We start from the raw sequence: 20,007 nt of genomic DNA, 5'->3' as shown, positions 1-20,007 counted from the left end.
AGCAAGTGCCAGGCCCGGCACCTGGCATGTCATAGGTCCTTCTAATTGTTGCTTCCCTTCCCGTCTTCTGTCATTTTCAGTATGACGGGGTTCAGGGCTTTCTGAACCCACCCACCAACCACCCACGCTCGTGTTTACCAAGCTGCCTCTCTGCAAGCACTGGACAGAGGACTTTCTGTGTCTCATTTGAGTTGATATGTATAAAGACCCTGTGGGGCAGGTACCATCATCATCTCCACTTGATAGACGAGAAACCCACAGAAAGGAAGTGGCATGACTTTGTGAAGGTCACACAGCTGCCCTTGGCTGCCAGTCACTATGTTGGGATGAGATATTAGAAGGTCGTGCAGGGTGCTGCTGGGGAGCACAGAGGAGAGGTCACAGTGAAGTCCAAGAAGGCTGCCTGGAGGAAGAGGCATGTGAGCTGAAGAGTCGGTGGGGAGGAGGGGGGAATGAGAGAGAGGAGAGGCCTGGCAGGCAGAGGGCAGTGGCTATGCAGAGGCCTGGCAGCAGGAAGCACGGTGTGTTTAGGGGACTGACCATACATATTTTACTGAGATTCGAGTATGTGAGGGGGGACTGGTAAGAAAGAAGCCCAGAAGGAACCAGGAGCCAGACCCCAGCAGGGAGGGCAGGTTGAAAGCCAGGCCAAGGCCCCTGTTTTTTTTCTGCCAGTTCCAGAGAGCCAACCTGTGAAGGAGGAGGCTGACTGGACCATATCAGTTAGTTTAGAAAGTTCGGCTTGGAGCCAGCTGGGAGAGGAGACACTAGGGGGAGTGATAAGCAGAGCTCAAGCTGGTTAAGGGGCCAACCAGGGAAGGCTTCCAGGGGGAGGAGGGGCAGACCCAAGCCCCCCACCCCCAAAGGGGCAGAGGTGACAGACGGAAGCTGTCCCGTGCAGGGGTGGAGAGAGGCCACGTACCTCGGTCAGCAGTGTAATGTGCGGCCCGTGTCAGGGAGGAGGGAGGAGGTTACCGGCCAGCTCTGGGGCTTGGGCGTGGGCTAGCCTCCTCAGCAGCACTCAGGCGGTTGGTTGGCAACACCAGGTAGATTCTGAGTGCCTCCCAGGGCCCCCAGGCAGGTGAGTCAACGTGGGGCCAAGTAGGAGAGTGTTTTCCAGCTCCCTACATGTGTAGGCACGTCTCTTCTGCCAGCACATTAGGGGAGCTCGGCCTGCGACTCTGGTCCAGACCAGGGCGATTGACTCATGGGCTGTTAGGGCTGCTACCTTCTCTGAGGAGGCGGTGAGCAGCCTTGGTCTCCCATGTACATTCTGTACCCTCGGCCTCCTGTCTGTTGCAGAGTCGCACCTGTAGGCCTCCCCTGCCTCCAGCTCCTGTCTACCTTTCCATGTCTGGCCTCCAGCACCAAGTGAAGTCTCCTTCCCCAGCCTCCACTGCCACTTACATCATCCCTCTGTCTCAGAACACAACCAGGGCAGGCTGTAGTCTCCAAAGGAGACCTCCAAAGGAGGTCAGCCTAGGGAGCCGGGCCCCAGGAAGGTGGCCCAAGAAGGGAGGAAGAGGCCATGAGAGGGTCAGGAAGATCTGGGTTCAAGTCCCAGTTCTGTCACCAACTGGCAAGCTGCTTCCTTTCTCTGGCCTTGGTTTCTACATCTGTAAAATGGGGGTCCCAGGGCTTATTCCACAGGGTGCTCATGAGATACATATAAGATAAGGATATAATAGAGCCTTGAGACCTGGGCAGTGCTGGGCTTGTGTCCACGTCGATGACTCTATTTTCTGTTTTAGAGGGCAGCAGTTGTGGTTTTTTAAAAAAATAAACATTTTGGGGCACCTGGCTGGCTCAGTCAGTTAGGCACCCAACTCTTGATTTCGGCTCAGGTCATGATCTCACAGTTCAGAGTTCAAGCCCCACCTCAGGCTCTGTGCTGACAGCACAGAGCCTACTTGGGATTCTCTCTCTCCTTCTCTCTCTGCCCCTACCATGCTCACACTCTCTGCATCTCTCTCTCTCTCTCTCTCTCTCTCTCAAAAACAAATAAACATTTAAAAAATATTTCGTTTTAGGGGCGCCTGGGTGGCTCAGTCGGTTGGGCGTCCGACTTCGGCTCAGGTCATGATCTCACGGTCCATGAGTTCGAGCCCCGCGTCGGGCTCTGTGCTGACCGCTCAGAGCCTGGAGCCTGTTTCAGATTCTGTGTCTCCCTCTCTCTCTGATCCTCCCCTGTTCATGCTCTGTCTCTCTCTGTCTCAAAAATAAATAAACGTTAAAAAAAAAAAATTAAAAAAAATATTTCGTTTTAGAACAGTTTAGATTTATAGCATTTTTGAGAAAATGGTTGAGAGAATTCCCTTACACTGCAATATTGATGCATTATTACCAGCTGAAGTCTGTACCTTATTCAGATTTCTCTTGTTCACTAATGTCCCTTTTCTGTTCTCGGATCCCCACCCCAATACATTCAGGAGTCATGGCTCCTTAACTCCTCTCGGCTGTGACAGTTTCTCGGACTTGCCTTGTTTGTTGACAACTGCCTTGACCTTGACAGTTTTGAGGAATACTGTCAGGTATTTTGTAGAATGTTTCTTAGTTGGTATTTGTCTGATGTTTTTCTCCTTATTAGACTGGCAATAATATGCCCTGGGGAGGAAGGGCACAGAGGTAAAGTACCCCTCCCATCACGTATCAAGAGTGCCTACTATCACGCTGGACTTACCACTGATGTTAACCTCGATCAGCAGGAAGTTGGTTATTTTTGTCCTGAGTACAGCAGCACAGCTAAAGTAGGGCCAGTGTTGGCTGAACTACGGTTGCGATCAGAAACAGGGGCAAAGGCAGAAGTAAATGGAAAAGTGGTGAAGAAAAATAAAGAGGAGCAGGTATGAGGTGAAATCACTTGGGGATGGGATATGATGCTTACATGCCAGGCAGTTCACAACAACCCTTTTTTACAGATGAGGAAACTGAGGTCCAAAAGGGGAAATGAGCTCAGGAACCTGGGATTGGACCCAGGTCTGTGTTGGCTGCCTCACCCACACTGTTGAAAAAGTTCCTTGGGGTGCCTGGGTGGCTCAGTCAGTTAAGCATCTGACTCTGGGTTTTAGCTCGGGTCATGATCTCATGGTTCATGGGATCAAGCCCCATATTGGGCTCTATGAGGAAGTATGGATCCCACTTGGGATTCTCTCTCTCCCTCTTTCTCTGCCCCTCCCCCACTCGCATGCATGCTCTCTCTCAAAATAAATAAATAAACATTTTTAAAAATTATAAAAAAAAAAAAAGAAGAAGAAGAAAGTTCTTGAAACTGTGTTCCCCGCAGCGTGGATGAGGGAAGGGGCGTTCCTGAATCAGGTTGTTTATAATTCACTTTATTCCACAAAGGATTCATGATGGATTATGACTAAAACTCATTCAATAAAATACTATACAATAGAAATGGAAAATCAGAGCAGAGAAAACAGACTGAAAAATGTGGACAAGGAAGAAGCTGAACATAAAGACCAGGAAAGTACCCATAGCTGAGTTTCTGATTTGCCGGTCAGCTTCCTGGCAGCCAAGGCGAAAAAGGGTCTGGGACAATTGCTATGATGCCTATTATCAAAAAGCAAAAAAGCTGTTCATTCCTTTAAGAACTTTGTGGTAAATTTAAAAAGAGATTAATCATATGGAAATTTCTCCTGTAAAAGACCAAGCAGTGTAATAGATGATACAATAGTAATAAACGTCATGTAGCATCGTCTTTAGGAGGGACAGTCCTATTTTCACTATCTTGTTCGTGCCCATAACTGTTCTGTTTGATTTTACTTGATTGTCATCAAGCAACTCTACTCTTTCTTCTTTGTTGCGGTCACAGATGCTTATGCCCTTGTGAAAATCCAGGATACAAATTAACCAATTAACTGGGCGCCTGGGTGGCTCAGGGTTGAGCGTCTGACTCTTGATTTCAGCTCAGGTCATGACCTCACGGTTGGCGGAATCAAGCCCCACGTCTGCTTGGGATTCTCTCTCTCTCCGTCTCTCTCTGCCTCTCCCCTGCTCGCTCTCTCTCTCTCTCTCTCTCTCTCTCTCAAAATAAATAAATAAACTTAAAAAAAATTTAACCGGTTATCTATATACCAGGTTATGTTCTAGGCACTGGGGATGGAAAGTAGTAAGATGATTGTTGCCTACTCCCCTAGGTCCTCTCCATCCCAGGGATGGAGATGCCCAGACAAGGCCTGAACATCAGTGCAGTTGCCACTTGGTGGAGGGGGTGGCGGGCACACCACAGGGAAGGAGGCAGGGAGGACCAGATGTCAGAGGAGATTGACCAGAGATGGAGAGCACTGGTTGGGAGGGGGCCCAGTCTTGGGAGAGGAGAGATCGGCTGCTGGTCCCTCGGGGGTGGGACCAAGTCCTACCGGGAGCTGCCCCCTCAGCTTGCAGCACAGGCCTGACCTGCGTCAAGGACTCGATGGACTCCTGTGGGTGGTCAACGCCTGCAGGGCTGGGTCAGGGTTGGGGGACAGCCGCTCACCTGAGGGGCATATGGAGGATGGACCTGGAGAGGGAGGAGTTTAGAGTTTGTTCTTTCGGTGGTGGGGGTCAAGGGAAAGTTTGCAGCCCTCATGTTTTGTAAGTAATGAAGAAGTAAATAAGGGCAATTCACACTTAGTGAGCACAAGCTGTGTGCCCGGCCCGCTCTAAGCACTTCGTCTGTATCAACTCACTTAAATATGTATGACAGCAGTCCTGCGAGAGAGGTATTACAATCACCACCCCCACTCGCCAGATGAGCGACTGAGGCACAGAGAGGCTGTCACTGGGAATCCAGAGCACAGGTGCAGATCTAGAGCTCTTACCCACTCTGTGGTTGTGTCTGTTAAATAACAGTATTGAACTAACACACAGTGCAAGTGTGTATTAGATGACATATAAGGACAGCACGGATCCCAGCCAATTATGAGCCCCCGAGGCAGGAACTGACGGAGCCAAGGCTTAGAAACAACACGAAAACAGCTTGGAGGGTGTGGCCAAGGAGTCGCGGGCCTCGGAATGTCGCTCGCGACTGCTCTTCCTGCCTCTGACACACTCCAAGTCTCCATGAAGATTCCCCGCCTTGGGCAAACCAACCACAGAACCATCTGAGTGACTAACGCGGTCACAGCACGCAGGATCACACCCGTGTGTCACTGGGCCAGAGGCCTTTGTTGTCAGAAACGTGAGGGTTCTCCAATATTCCTCGTTTCTGTTCACCCCCGGGGTGGGGTTTCCAGAGCGGGGCACCAGCGCCCACGCCTCTGGCTTTCATCGCCTTCTGTGTGCAGCTGCGGGCCTGGGGACGAGCTGTGGTCCCCACTCCTCCGTACTTGGTCTCCACCGAGCCCTTCTCGTGAACACTGAGGGGCCCGGTGAGGAAAAGCAGATCAAGGCAGACTCCCTGCAAAGCAGTTGTGTTCTTCTCCTTTCCCGGAAGCTCATGGGGTGGGGCGGGACACCTGCAATGAGACGGAATAAGCACGGCCACCCTGCCGGCTCGGGGCCTGGACTCCACTCCGTGAGGGCCCCACCTGAAGGAGCAGCTCCCCCTTCCACAGGGAGCACGGGACTAGGAGCACAGGGCCAGGTGCAGGGCCTTACTAGCCGTGAGGCTGGGGTTCCTGGAGGCGGCAGCATGAGCTGAGGCATCTCACTCTGCAGCCGGGCCGACCTGGGCCACCTGGGCGGCTGGGGAGGGGACTGTCACATCCCGCCTCCTCCCTAATCCTCAGTCTTCTCACTGGGAAAGTGGAGGTGATGGTTCCCTGCCCCCGCCCCCAGCAGGGCATCTAGGGGTCAGGAGAGGCGCTTTTTTTGTGCAGCACAGAGCAGGTGCTGTTTTCTCCCTGCCCAGGGCCTCCGCTCCCTCTGGCCTCCCACTTCTCCTATAACATGGAAGTGATACCTGCCGAGGCTGAGGCTCCAGGTAGTTGTGGGGACCCAACAAGACCGTGAAGGGAAGGCCCCTTCCGGCTCCGGGTGGGGACAAACATACGGCTGCCATTGTTGTTGGGAGTGCCACTCACTCACTGACTGGAGCCTCTGTGCTCCTCACCGAGCCAGCCAAGCCATTCCCACTTCTGAGGCAGGCGTTTTAGGAGGGGCACCTCAGCTTTTGTGCACTGGAACATAAACAAGTCTCCATCTGAGCGGGTTTCTGCTTGGGAGGTATGTGAGCTGTGTTCATCATCCATCCACAAACGGGCTGCAGTGGGCCGGCCGGCCCCCGTGGCCTGGCCTTGGCCCCTGGGATGGGTTTCCAGCCTCCCTCCTTTGCCTCCTACCTTCGCTCCAACACCCACGGAGGCCCCGGCCGCGGCCTAGGCCCCGGGGGGTACGGGACCTGAGGAGCCCTGGCCCCCGCTTCAAGGTTCTCTCGTTTGGAGTGCTGTGGGCTTCAACAGAAGGAAGCACGGGGTGGGGGCCTGGGGTGGGGGGGGACACTGAGCAGGGGGCCAGAGGCTCCCTTGTCTGGAGGGTGGTGAGGAGAGCTTCCCAGAAGGGGTGATCTCTGAAATGAGACAGAAGAAGGAGCCACTGCCTCTCTGCACCCAGGCAAGTTACCTGCCCGAGCCTCAGTTTCAGGCTCTGTACAAGGGGCCAGTAATACTCAGAGGGAAGGGCCAGAGGCTTAAATGAGATGATGGATGAAACATTAGCTGCTGTGCCCGGCTGTGTGGTGAATCGAACTTCTTTTTCAAGGGTCTTTTCCTTGGGCGGTTGACACTTGTTACTTAATGTAACCGAGTGTCCTCGTTTCAGAAAAAGTCCAGCTGTAATCCAGCGTGAAGTGAAGAAGCGCGGGAGTCCTTTCTCTGTGTCTCCAGTGGGTAACGGGAACTCCTCCACCCAGTGGGAGCGGGGCAGAAGATTCCAGAATTAAAATTCTTCCCATGCACCCTGCCTCCCCCCAGGGCCTGTGCCCATTAGATATGTTTCCTTTATCCTTAGACATTGCAAAATTAGATTGTCAAGAACTTCAGGGCACTGCCCCAGAGTAATTTTCACTTCCCCTGTACTTGTTCCAGTATCGATTTGAACTGTCTATCGAGCATCTACTGTATGCGAGGTGATAGGGATTCTCTGTGCCAAACAGCGTCCCAGGCTCATGATGCTTGTGGTGGGAAGGGAGGGATCGATGTAAAAAAAATAATGATGCTGATGACAACAGGGCTGCAGTAAATACTATAAAGGGAAAAAAAGGGGTATGTGGAAGAGAATTTGAGGGGCTACTTAAGAGTGGTTAGGACACTGGACGAGGTGGCAGTTTAAGCTGAGGTCTGAAGCAGGGACTGGTCATGGGAGGAGTAGAGATGAGTAAAGAATGTTCCAGATAGAGGGAGCAGCAGCCGTAAAGATCTTGGGAGAGGAGAGAAACTTGAGAATCTGAGGAACTGCGTGAAGGCCAAAGAAGTTGGGGCCTAGTGAGTGAGGTGGGGAGCAGCATGAGACGAGGGTCAGGGGTGGCCCCAGGGGCCGTGGGGGACTGGTAAAGGGACTGCCCTTGCAGAGTTTCAAACAAGGGCATAGCGAGATCAGAATTTCCTTTTAATTTTTTTTAATGTTTATTCATTTTTGAGAGAGAGAGAGAGAGAGAGAGAGAACATGAGCAGGGAGGGAGGGCGTTGTGGGTGGGGAGCAGAGAGAGAGAGGGAGACACAGAATCCGAAGCAGGCTCCAGGCTCTGAGCTGTCAGCACAGAGCCCGACGCGGGGCTTGAACTCATGAACCGCGAGATCGTGACCTGAGCCGAAGTCGGCCGCTTACCAACTGAGCCACCCAGGCACCCCCAGAATTTCCTTTTAAAGGTTCACTCTGGGTGCTGAGAGGCCCAGAGTAGAAGTGGGAGACTGCCAGGAGCTGTTGCTGTGACCCTAGGCAGTCACCTCGCCGTTGGAGCCAGATTCTGTGCACATATGTGTGGCTGTGAGAACCAGATAATGGGAATCAACAGACGTGCATTGTGGAAAGCTGAAAAATGTACAAATGCAGGGGACTCCAGGTCTTACTGGAAGTGGAGGGTCCTTTGGGAAACTTGCCGGCTAGTTTCTCTGAGGTGGGAGGCACGGAGCCCCTGGAGTCCCTACCTGAGTGCACCCACGCCCGAGAGAGCCCACTTTTCCAGCCCAGGTCACAGGGACTGGGGAGGGAGCACCTGCTTGAGTCTCTGGACTGCTGACAGGGAGGGTGGAGGGAGGGGTGGCTGGGTCACCTTCCTGGTGACTTCCGAAGTCTGGAGTTTTCTGAAATTCTCTGGCTTATAAGGCCCCTGAGCTAGAGGAAGGGGGAAATGAGAGGGGAGACACCTGTCTTTTTTATTCCCCCTCTTTCCCTCCCCCCACCCCCCCCCCACCCCCCGTCTTTCTATCTCTGATGGGGACACTTACTTGAGGCACCTAAGGGCCACTGGTGGGTGGAACCTCTCTGTTGACAGTCGTGATCCAAATTAGGGGCATTTTCCTCGTACTTGACTCCCGTATCCGCCACCCACTTTACTGAAGGGAGAGTTGAGGTTTCCTAGGAGGAGGGGCTGCCCCGAGACCTCTTACTGCCTGCTAGGGGGTGGCGGTGGGGGACCTCCACCTACCCCGGGTCACCCTGCGGGGCCAGGGAGGGAACCGGGAACCGCGCGCGGATCGGCCCCGCCCGCCAAGGTGTCGTGTTGCCGTCCGGGCCCCCGCAGCCCGGCCCGCCCCGGCCAGCCTGTCGCCCCGGGCTCCCTGGCGGTGGGGACCGAGCGTCGCGGGGCGCAGGATGCGGAGCGGATGGCCGGATGGCCGCAGCGCTGCGGGCGCTGCGGGCGCTGCGGGCGCTGGGGGTGAGGCGCGGCGTTGCATAAGCGGGATGGGGGGGGAGGGGGGCGGGGAGGGGGCGGAGGGAGGCGGGACCCCCCTCCCCCGCCGCGGGCCGGTCCTTGGGCCGGTCTCGGTGTCCCGGCCGGCCGGGGCGGGGCGGGGCGCGCGGTGGCGCCGGGCCGCTTCCCCATTCTCCCCATTCGTGCGAGAGCCATGGAGGCGCTGAGGGAGTCCGTGCTGCACTTGGCTTTGCAGATGTCGACCTACAAGCGGGCCACGCTGGACGAGGAGGACCTGGTCGACTCGCTGTCCGAGGGCGAAGTGTACCCGAACGGCCTGCAGGTAGGAGCCCTGGCCCGCTGCGAGCCCCCAAGGCAGCCGGGCATGCGCGCTGCTGTCGCCCCCGCCCCCATCCCTGCCAGCCCGGGAGGGGGCCGTGCCAACCTGGCAGCTCTGGGCTCCGTGGGGAAGAGGACTTTCTGGGACAGAAGTGGTCCGGAGGTGCTGGGCTCCTTCCACCCGTGTCCTCTCCCCAGCCCCGGCTGCCCCTAAATCCTCCTGCCACCTGCTAGTGGGACTTCCACCCCTTGGCAGAGTTGAAGCACCCTATGGAACTGAACTGGACCGATTACCTTTCACACAAAAGGCAGCCGCCGAGTGCCGAGGAACTTGCCCAGGGTCACATAGTCCAATAATGGCAGAGTTTAAAACTGTCCCAGGTTTGGCTCGGAAAGCCCTGTGTCCCTGGAAACCCCTCAGTGCTGCGCAAACCAGGATGGTTAGTCACCCTCTCTGGTCGGCATGACCCCATTCTTCACTTCCTGCGTTTCCTGCAGGGAGGAGCCCATCTTCTGCCTCCTCTTTCCTCCCCTTTGCAGCCCACTCACAAAACCCAGTTTCTCCCCTCCCCACGGTCTGCCCCTGTGGGACTCAAACCTGCCCACCGCCTCCCTACCTTGCAGCTGCTCTTCTCTCCCTGCAAGGCTGAGCTGGGGTAGTGTTGAACAGGACCTCAGCCCTGGTGAGGTTTGGACCCAGGCGGGTGGATGGGAACGAGTTGGAAGTGTCAGGGACACCCAGGGGGACCTTGATCCAACTCCTAGGAAGCCAGCTCGCAGAGAGGAGCAGGGCATCTCAGTCCGAGGATTTCTGCCAGGTTAACCAAGGGAGGAATTGGGGAGCGTGTTGGGGCCAAGCATTGAGCTGCCACCAAATCACAATTCACCCGGGGGCAAACTTAGGGTGCATGCAAACTCACACCTCTTAGAAGCTGGAATGGGGTGCCTGGGTGGCTCAGCTGGTTAAGCGTTTGACTTCAGCTCAGGTCATGATCTTGCAGTCCTTGAGTTAGAGCCCCACGTTGGGTTCTGTGCTGACAGCTCAGAGCCTGAAGTCTGTCTCCCTCTTTCTGTCCCTTCCCCATTCATGCTGTCTCTCTGTCTCTCAAAAATGAATAAATGTTGGGTATTGAGGAGGGCACCTTTTGGGATGAGCACTGGGTGTTGTATGGAAACCAATTTGACAATAAATTTCATATATTAAAAAAAAATGAATAAATGTTAACACTTTTTAAAAATAATAATAATGTTCAAGATTTTAAAAATAATAACAATACCAATAAAGGGAAACAGCATTGATGGAGTCCTTCCTACAGTTAATTAAGTAGGCCCAGGGAGATCCCAACTCATGATTCCAAGTGGTCTGCCCGCTAGAATATGGCACCCTTACCTACATCATCCCACTTCACTTTCAGGACCACCCACGTGGGGGGATTACTGTTCCTACTTACAGATGAGGAAACAGGTTCTGAATGGGGATACAACTTGCCTTAAGTCACTAAGAGCTAGAAATCTGGGAGTGAGAAATCAACTCAGTCTTCCTAAAACCTCTTCCCTGGGACCCTTCTTGAGAGGCTAAATCCAGCAGGAAATTAAATTTCTGTGGCAGGCACTTTTCCCTTCACAAATCAAAACAGAATCTAATCAGCAACCTTTTCAGTCTCATATTGCCCAGAAGGTTCTAAATATATCAGCACAAACACATTTCAGAATTCACCGCAAAATAATATGTGGCGTTGTCATCACCATAATAGGACAGGTAGCCCCCATAGGTAGAGCGTTTTTCATGTCACAGAGTGTGTTCATCTGCCCGAGGCTGCCTAGCAGAGTGGAAGCTGGGGTCCCAGGTTTCATGGTCTTGGCTGAGCTGCTTAATCACGAAACTGTAAAATGGGATTTGGAGAAAGTAAATGTAATTCCTATTATGGGGCCTGCTAGGATTATTGTTGTTTTTATGACATATGAGGTAAGGGCCCCCTGGCTATGTTACAGATGATGAAGCTGAGTCTCGTGGAGGTTGGGGACATTCCTGTGGTCATAGAGCTGTCATGTGGGATGGAGTACAGTGTTGCCGTCCCTACACCAATCTGCCAAACTGGGCACATTGTCTACTTTTTATACAGGAAAAGCCAAAAATGTTGAAAGGACTTGGGGCATTTCTTTGGGTACCCAACCCGGCTTCTCTTGAACCCCCTTGACTTCCCCAAGGCAAGTGTGAACTAGCCAGTGCTTGAATCAAGAACTTGATCAACTTACAAAGCAGAGTTTTCTATTAATTTTGTTTTTAATCATTAAGGTTTTCCCCCCTCCTAATTTAAAAACTTTACATGCTTATTTGTAAAAAACAAACAAACAAACAAACAAACAAACAAAATTCAAGTGTAGAGGTGCCTGGCTGGCTCAGTTGGTGGAGCATGCAACTCTTGATGTCAGGGTTGTGAGTTCAAGTCTCACACCGAGTATAGAGATTACTTAAGCAGAAAATCTTAAAAACAAATAGTCTAACATATTATATATATATATATATATATATATATATATATATATATATATATATATATATGACTTAAAAAGAAACAGTAATAGTCTTTGTATAATAGTATTTGTATTTGTCTTAAAAACAAATAGTCTAACATTATATATATATATATATATATATATATATATATATATATGTATTACTTAAAAAGAAACAGTAATTCCAGCATTTGGAGATAACTACTTCTAGTTTTCCACATTTGCATGCATATATTTTTAAACATAATTGAGCTCACTCTGAGTACACGATGTTGTACTATGCTTTTTTTCATTTAATGCCACTTCATAAGTATTTTTCTATGTTGTTTAAAAACTTCCAAAACATGCTGCCATTGAAAACTAAAATGCCTCTTGTTACCAGTAGATAAAAATATATTTACTCAGTGTGCTAAGGTTGGAAGATAAACCTGGTAACTTTAACATTGCAGGTGACCGACCACCCTTTAGCCTTTCGGATGATTTCCTATGCCCTGACACTAAAGACGTAATGGCTCCTTCAAGTTTAAGATTTAAAAAATGGCCCCTGTCCCCCCACCCCCAACTCTCCATCTTTGATGGGCAGCTATAAAAATAAGCTACTTGATTTTTCGCAACTTTGAAGCCCATTATTCTAGAATACCAAAGTTATCTATACCAATACTAACAAATGAAAACCTTGAATGAAACTTGACCCCTTCGTTACTGAATATGCTGACCAAATACTGAATTTAGCTGGACCCCCGTTCTACCTGTTTTTCTTTTCCTTTGTCTCATATTTAGGCCCCAGTGAATTGTGATCCACTGAGTGCCGAATTTAAAGCCGGATAGGCCCCAGGACAGATCCTCAGCTTTGCCTCTTATGGGCTGTGAGACCTAAAAGCAACTCACGGAAACAGCTTTTTTTTTTTTTTTTGTCAAATGGGGTTAATATTATTTATCAACAGTTGTTGGCAAAGATTAGAATGAGGCAGTGTAAGTGAAAGCATTTTGCATAGTGCTCAGAAAATGGACTGGGTTGCTATCGGAATTATCGTGACTCACCAGGTGTGAGATCTCAGTGATGCCCTGAATATAACCACCCTGCTCTCTGGAGCCTCTGCTCTGCTCGGGCCGGCTGCCTGGCCTCCCCAGCAGCCCAGCACACACCATTTCAGTGACTCAAAGGGAAATAGCTAAAGTGATACCTGTAGCCTAAACTGGAGAGCCGGTGGCCGTGACTGTTACCAAAGCCTGTGAAACCCATCCTGTTGCTCGTAAAAAATCAATTGTTTCAAGAGAAGAGAAAGCTGAGATATTTAATTCTTAGTGGTGGTTTTCTCATTTTTCTCTCCCTGCCACACACAGGCCTGTCCTTCGAGGGCGATTTCAGGCACGAGCCCGCTCAGTACTTTATAAAGACCTCTGTGCTCACCAGCAGGTCATTTCTGCTCATCTCCCCATTTGGGCCTTACACTCCTGGCTTTCAAGTTCTTCTAGAATTTGAGATGGCCAGACCTGGAACCTCATCTAGCTTCCTCATTTTAAAGATAGGAGATGGAGGTTCAGAGACTGCCCAGCGACACAGACACACATACATGCAGGGGTCTTGATAAAGTCGAGGCGGACCTTTGACGCCCCCCTTTTCTCACACCTTTGGTAGCTGGGTGTTCCTTCCGGGAAGAAAAGAGAGCTGGAAACGTGCTTCTTCTAAAAACTAGACTTTGGTTCCTGTTTAGATGGAAGGAGCCCTCCACCCCACAGCAGGTACTGGTATAAGCTACTATCAGTCATTGGAAGAGTGTCTGGCATGAGGGCAGGGGACAGGTAGGGCTCAGGGAAGAGGTGGGAGGACAAGAAGACATTATAGTTTTGCTCTGGGCTGGCCTCCATGGCCTCAGCTGGAAGTCCTCGATATAAAAACTTCACTGGTCATGGTCTGTCTGCTCTGAGAGACTGACTGGAAGCAGGCAGCCCGGTCACCCTGCCAGCCCTCGTGGGGTGGCCAGGCTCTTGGGCTGCAGCGGGGATGGGCTCCCTGCCAAACCCTTGGCCAGACTGACTCCTGTTTGCCTCTCTGCACAGCCCAGGTCGCTGGGGGACCTGGCAGTGGCTCAGGAAGAACCTCTGCCTCTTTTCCTGACCCCCTGCTTCCTCTGAAAATCAGGCTTTGCCCCACTCCCCTCCCCTTCTCCTGCTGGCTTGTCTCCTGGGCCCCAGGCAGTCAGGTCCCGTCCTTGCCTGCAGAACTCGTTCTTGCTGTAAGCCTAGGTGAGCCAAGCACTCCCTTCTGTAACCGAATATTTATCCCTCATTAGGGCTTTGTTCCCTTGGCTGTGGAAACCCTGGGAACCCCTAGGCTGGACAGCTCAATCTCTTTCTCTCTCTCTCTCTGTTTCTCTGGCTTTGCTTATCTCTTTCCTCCTCTGTCTCCCTCTCCACCTCTCTCTTTTGAGGGCATCCTTTTCCTTCGGTTTTCTCTCTCTGCCTCACGTGACAATAAATAGGATATTAAGCCCACCCATGAGCTGAGCATTTAAAGTAATTTTCAGCACCATCTTCCGGGCTTTGGCAGCTCTGCTCCTTGGCTGATGGCCACTCCCAGTTACCTCTCTCGAGACGGAGTGGGCTGCCTGACTCAAATGCCCCCAGCCTCCGAGTCGCTGCAGACCGGCTCCGGTCATCAACTTGCCCTCATTTCCAAGAGGAATGTGAGAAACCGCTTGTGTCCTCCCCTTGCTGTGACCTCAACTTGCTGGATGCTCTGAAGGAGGCAGGGCGAGGACCACAGGGCTCAGAGAGAAGGGCCTCGCAGCCTGGCCCTGTCCACCGCTCCAGGAATTGGACGGCTTCTCCTGGAGAGGCCCCTGGATCTGGGCGCAGTGCCTCCGGGGGACTTCTGCCCCAGAGGGGTGTCTCTGGATTCCTTCTGCCCTCAGAGACGAGGCTTGTCAAGAAACCAGCAGGCCCTCAGCTAGTTCAGTGTGAGTTGAGCGAAGAACATGACAAAGGTTAAAAATCCTATTTTCAAGTCCTGTTTGCCGTTTCTTCCTGGAACTGCATTCGTAATTTAATTCGGACTTAATTTTGATTCACTTTTGCAGTGAGCACCATCTGTTTGCTTGACGCTAAACAATGAGGCTCGGCTCTATTGATGTTCCTCAGGGGCAGCGCGGCCGTGGGGCTGAGGCCGCGGGTTCTGGAGACAGAGAGGTTTCTTTCACGGTTCTCTCTCCTCCCCTACTTCCTGTGTTTCTTCTGGAGCTGCTACTGTAGTACCTTCTCTTAAGGATGCTGTGAAAAGAGAGTAGCCTCATCCAGCAACCAAACAGAATCAGCACGAAGCCAGGCACGGGGAGAGAACTCAAGTGTTGGCTACTTTTATGACTCTTTTCTCCTCCTCTCTGTTCCTTTCATCTTCTTCCCTCCCTTTCTTGCCTCCTTCCCTCCCTTTCACCATATTCCTCACAGCAAGGTGTTGCTCTCTCCGCAGATGGTAAGTCGGCCCGCTCCCCCAGGCCTGATGGCTGTGCTCCCTGGCTTCCGAGAGCCGGCACCAGGCAGAGGGGTGCTTCTTAAACCAAGGCCTCCCTGCTTCTTTGCCTTTCACCCCCTCGCCCCATGAGCTGGGCCATGGTACGGGAGGCTGAGAAGCCTCAGGTGGAGGCAGACGGTGAGACGGGCCAGGGCCAGTGTGGCAGGAGGGGTGAAATGTCAGTGCGAGAATTGATGCTGAGGAGAAAGCACTTTATAAACCTTCCAGTGCTGGGAACACGTTTAGCAGCGTCCCAGCTGACTCTGCACCAGGCCCTCCCGGCCCAGAGTTTTCACTTCACAGCAGGAGCCTGGTCAGAATCTTCGTTTCTCACATTTTTTTTAAAATATCTATTTTAATCTGTATTTATTTTTGAGAGAGAGTGAGAGAGAGAGAGAGAGAGAGAGCAGGGGAGGAACAGAGAGAGAGGGAGACACAGAATCCGAAGCAGGCTCCAGGCTCCGAGCTGTCAGCACAGAGCCCGACACGGGGCTTGAACCCACGAACCGCGAGATCATGACCCGAACCGAGGTTGGACGCATAACCGACTGAGCCACCCGGGCGTCCCTCGTTTCTCACATTTTTGAAACCATTCTTGAGAAAGGGGTTTCAGGAGGCGGCACCCTTCCCTCTACCTGACACAGCTGTTTCGGTATCGGGAGCCGCCTCGCCCTCCTCGGAAATATGACTAGGCCCCAAGTTCCTTTTGTTGGTCTTAGAACATAATTTTTTTCTTTTTTTGTCCTCCACATAAAGTCCTTGTGTTCCCCTTTCTCTGGTGTAGCAGTTCCCAGTCATTTCCTGCCCAGAAAATACCCAGGATGAGCATGAGGCCGCGTGGTGCCTTTCCCTAAGGTGACCAACCTCAGACCCCCAAGTGCCAGTGTAAGGCTCCCTGAGGGCTGTGACTTGGCTCCCGGGGACAGCCACCCCCTGAGCTTTTAGGGAGGCACTTGCAGGTCAGAATCTGAGTCTCCTCATCTCCCCTGGCAGGTCCCCACCCGTCGCCCCCACCCCACCCCACCCCGGCAACAACAGGTCTCCCCGCCTGCGTGCCCACACCCCAGCAAGCCTCACTCCCTTCACCTTGGTGTTTCCAAAGGGCAACTCCAGTCATGTCATTCCAGCCCTCCAGAAGATGTCTTCGTTCTTTAAATGGGCTTGTGGTGCCCTTAGGATCTAGGCCTTGCCCCCTCTCTCCATTCTTTCCCCATCAGCCAGCCAGTCCTACTTATTCCTCAACACCCAGCACAAGCGTCTGCATCTCCAGGAAGCCTTCCCTGACTGGACGCCCCCACCCCCACCCCCACCCCTTCCCACCCTAGTCTGTTTCTGTATCTGCCTTCCTGCTGGACTGTGAGCAGCTGAAAGCGAGGGAGTCTATCTTCCTCCCAGCATTTCCAACATGGCCCTGAGCCGGTGCTCAGCTGTTGGCACACCACCGTGTCACTAAGCCGAGCCCCACCTTTGGGGGACGCCTCCTGTCCTGTGGCCCTGGCTTTTGCAGGAAGCACCTCTTGGAATGGAGGGGGGCTCCCCCGAGCTGGTCTGGGGTGTGAAGGCCTGGGCTGAGGGCTCCGAGTGCTGTTGGCCAGTTTGTCTCTCCTCAGCCCTAAGGGCCCCGCCACGCCCTCCACTTCCTCTCATTGTGCCTCCCTTCCTGTTTAGCTAGATTGTTAGGCCGGGGACATTTTTCCTCCCTTTGAGGGCCTGCCTCAGTGGAGCTATCTCTCCCTTGCGTCTCCCCTGACACCTCCCAGACTCGAGTCCCTGATCCCCTGGTGGGCTCTGGAATCAACAGACGTGGGTTCAAACCCATCTCTCCCCATTTAGCTGTGTGATGAGAGGCAGGGGTCTCGCCCTCTCTGAACTTCGGTTTCCTCATCTGTAAAGGAGAACTAATAACACAGCCCTCACGGGACTCGGAGGGAGCAATGAGCTAAGGATGTCTGCACTCCTGGGAAGTGTGAGCTGTGGTTGTGTCATCCTGGCCTGCCGGTGCGGGGGCTCTGAGAAGAGCCCAGCTGGACGCTCACTGGATGCCAAGTCCAAACATCCTGTTCTTTTTTGAACTCCTTACTGGAGAAACAGGGAAGAGCTCTTCTTTTTTTTTTCTTCGACCCGTATCGGGTAACACAAAAAACACAAGTCCGGCTGGGTTGAGTGGCTTGACTCTAGCATTTAGGAGCTAATCCGAGCTGCTGAGCAGGGTGGCTGTTCCCTTCCTGGATTAGGACTGATTCCGTGGGAACCGGACCACCCCTGAGGCCAAGGGCAGCCCTGATGGCTCCCCGGGGCCCGAGCCTGTCGAGGAGCCCCTTGCTCCTGGGGAGCGGGGGGCCCAGGCTCACGTCCTCCCCGCCCCTCCTGCCTCCTTCCCTGCAGGTGAACTTCCGCAGCCCCCGGAGTGGCCAGAGATGCTGGGCTGCGCGGACCCAGATGGAGAAGCGACTGGTGGTGCTGGTGGCACTTCTGGCGGCCGGACTGACGGCCTGCTTGGCAGCCCTGGGCATTCAGTACCGGACAAGTAGGTGCCTCTGTGTTTCGATGCGGGCTTGACTCTCTCCTGCCTTCGGCTCTGTCCAGCCACTTGTGCAAGAGGGCTTCCCTGCTCAAGCCGGGACTGGCCTTCAAGGCCAAGGAGAGAGTGGGTCTGGGCGGCTCGGTGCTGAGATGGACTGGGGCACGGGAGGTGGACAGCGTGGGTGGTGTAAAGGTTTTGGACGTGAGTCCAAACACTGGCCCAGCCGTTCATTGTCTGTGTGGCCTTGGACAAGTCACTTAGTCTCCCAGAGCCTGTGTCCTCTCTACTGTGAATGGGGAAAATGGTGTCCAATTTGGGGCTGGCTCTGAGGATTAGAGATAATGTCTATCACATACCTGGTGCCTATTAGGACTTCTTTAACCTGAGCTCTGAGTGCTGTTATTGTTAGGATGTGGGCTGATTAGATGCACAGTCTGGCACTGCCCATCATCCTTAGTTCCAACAAAATAGCAACAATAGCTTCCGTTTACTTAATACTTTCCGTGGACCCAACACCCCACCTCTTCTTCACACACATAATCTCATTTCCTCCTCACAGCAACCCTTTGAGGTGTGGTTACTTTGGGCCCCGTTTTACACCTGAGGAAACTGAGGCAGTGAGACAAAGTGACTTGCTCAAGGTTACATGGCTGGTGCAGAAGTGACTAGGGCAGCCGGATTTCAACTGGAGGCTGGCACGCCCCACCTGCCTTTGTGATTGGGGTGCACCCCAGTGCGTGTTAGAACCCCCAGAACAGCTGTCCTGTCACGGCCCAGCCGCCCTCTGTGTACTTCATTTGTACACATTATTATCACATTTCTGTATCGTACCTTGTCTAGCGGCATGATCGGGCCCCTCTGATCCTGCTGTCAGGTTTGAGGCTGGCCGTCTGTGTTTGGCTGAGAGGATCTAGTCAAGTACTTCATGTAGAGTTGATGCTCAGTAAGCACTTATGGAACTGGAAAGGGTGGAGTCAAGATAAGAAACAAGGATGGGGAGTCCTGCCGATTCCAGGGTCTCTCACACCCTTGTGCCCCAACATCTAGCTTTCCGATGGCAGGTGGTCCATCTGAGCAGCCTCTGGGGGCTTTGCTCGGGGTCCAACCCCACCTACTTGGTCACCTGATTACTCATCCCGTCAGAGAGATTATGACCCCTCACGGGATCTGGGAGCATTCACTCCAGGCTTCTCTGGGCCTTCCCCACTGTGAAGTAGCTGGCCTGCGTGGCTGGCCATGTTAGACTAGGAGGGGGAAGGAGTTTGAGGGCCTGGACGGAGGGCAGGACCTCATCCGAGTCATCCTTTCAGCCCCCTCGATCAGGCTCTCTGAGAGTGCCCCAGGAGTTCCCAGAAATTAGAAGGGAGCCGCCAAGGGCTGGATCCCAGGTGGGGCCCACAGGGAGCAGTCTTGCTTCGGCCTGTATCAGGGCCCCCTGAGGACCGCAGGAGGGGGTCCCCAGTCTGGACCGGGATGAAAGGACCTCTCCGCCCAGGTGGGCCTGGATGGGGGATCTCATGAGCCCTGAGCCAACTGATGTGTCTTCATCGGCTGCCTCGACCAGGGAAAGCAATGGCCATCCCAGATATTGACAGTAACCTCATGCCTGTCAGCAGGTGCTGGCATTGGCCACACCTGAGCAAACATCAGGCTAGTCGAAGCACATTCTCTGATGATTCTGAAAGACCATCTCAAAGTTATGTCTGGGCCCTTACATACATATTTGTCTACCCTCACCCTGCACCCCGCTTTCCAGAAACTTGCAGGCGCTTTACAAACAGTGGCAACAAAGCACACCGATTCTCCCAGAAAATATTCTTAAGTGTCTTACTCGGTGTTGAGGCCCAGCACTGCCCAGACAGGTGTCTGTGAACTAGATCTGGGGCTGTTCCTGCTTTCTCGACTGATCACACACATCCTCAAAGGAAGAAATATTTTCCGCCTCTGCAGGTGGTGACCAAGCCCTGGACAAAGCTCATTTCATTCACTCATTCATTCATTCATTCATTCAACAAACACATATCGGACAGCTGTTAGGTACCAAGTACCGTGCCGAGCAAAGACTATGTGAATGTGAGTAAGGTGCTGGCCCTACCCTCAAGCTCACGTTCCAGCTGGGGAGGGAGACAGGGAGACAGTCATGACACAGCATAGTCTGTGCTCAGAGAGCGGACAGCCAGGCAGCCAGCCAAGGGGCCCAGCAAAGAATGAGGGTCTGGGAAGGTTTTCCTCAACAGCTGAAGCCTTGAAAGTGTTGACCGTGATGTTAGGTGGTGGGGGGGCCTGGAAACAATTAATTGATCAAATACGTGTTAAGCCCCTGCTGGGTCAGGAATAGCG

General features: G+C 52.9%; 1 protein-coding gene across 2 annotated transcripts in view; it reads left to right on the top strand.

Annotated features, from left to right (window-relative positions):
• The window catches only part of ECE1 (endothelin converting enzyme 1), a 112,583-nt gene that overhangs the window by 43,207 nt on the left and 49,369 nt on the right, over nucleotides 1-20,007 (top strand). The window contains exons 1-3 of one of the 2 annotated variants that reach the window (XM_042952094.1): nucleotides 8,741-8,800; nucleotides 9,033-9,119; nucleotides 17,529-17,670. In XM_042952094.1, coding sequence (XP_042808028.1) covers nucleotides 8,756-8,800; nucleotides 9,033-9,119; nucleotides 17,529-17,670 — 274 coding nt within the window. In that variant the 5' untranslated portion in view covers nucleotides 8,741-8,755. Of the gene's footprint in view, nucleotides 1-8,740; nucleotides 8,801-9,032; nucleotides 9,120-17,528; nucleotides 17,671-20,007 lie in introns of those variants that run through there. The other variant, XM_042952095.1, reaches the window with a different exon arrangement.

Source organism: Panthera leo, chromosome C1, assembly GCF_018350215.1.
Source record: "Panthera leo isolate Ple1 chromosome C1, P.leo_Ple1_pat1.1, whole genome shotgun sequence".
NCBI classification, from domain to species: Eukaryota; Metazoa; Chordata; class Mammalia; order Carnivora; family Felidae; genus Panthera; species Panthera leo.
The sequence above is the reverse complement of the archived record's forward strand: the minus strand, read 5'-3'. Positions and strand labels throughout refer to the sequence as shown.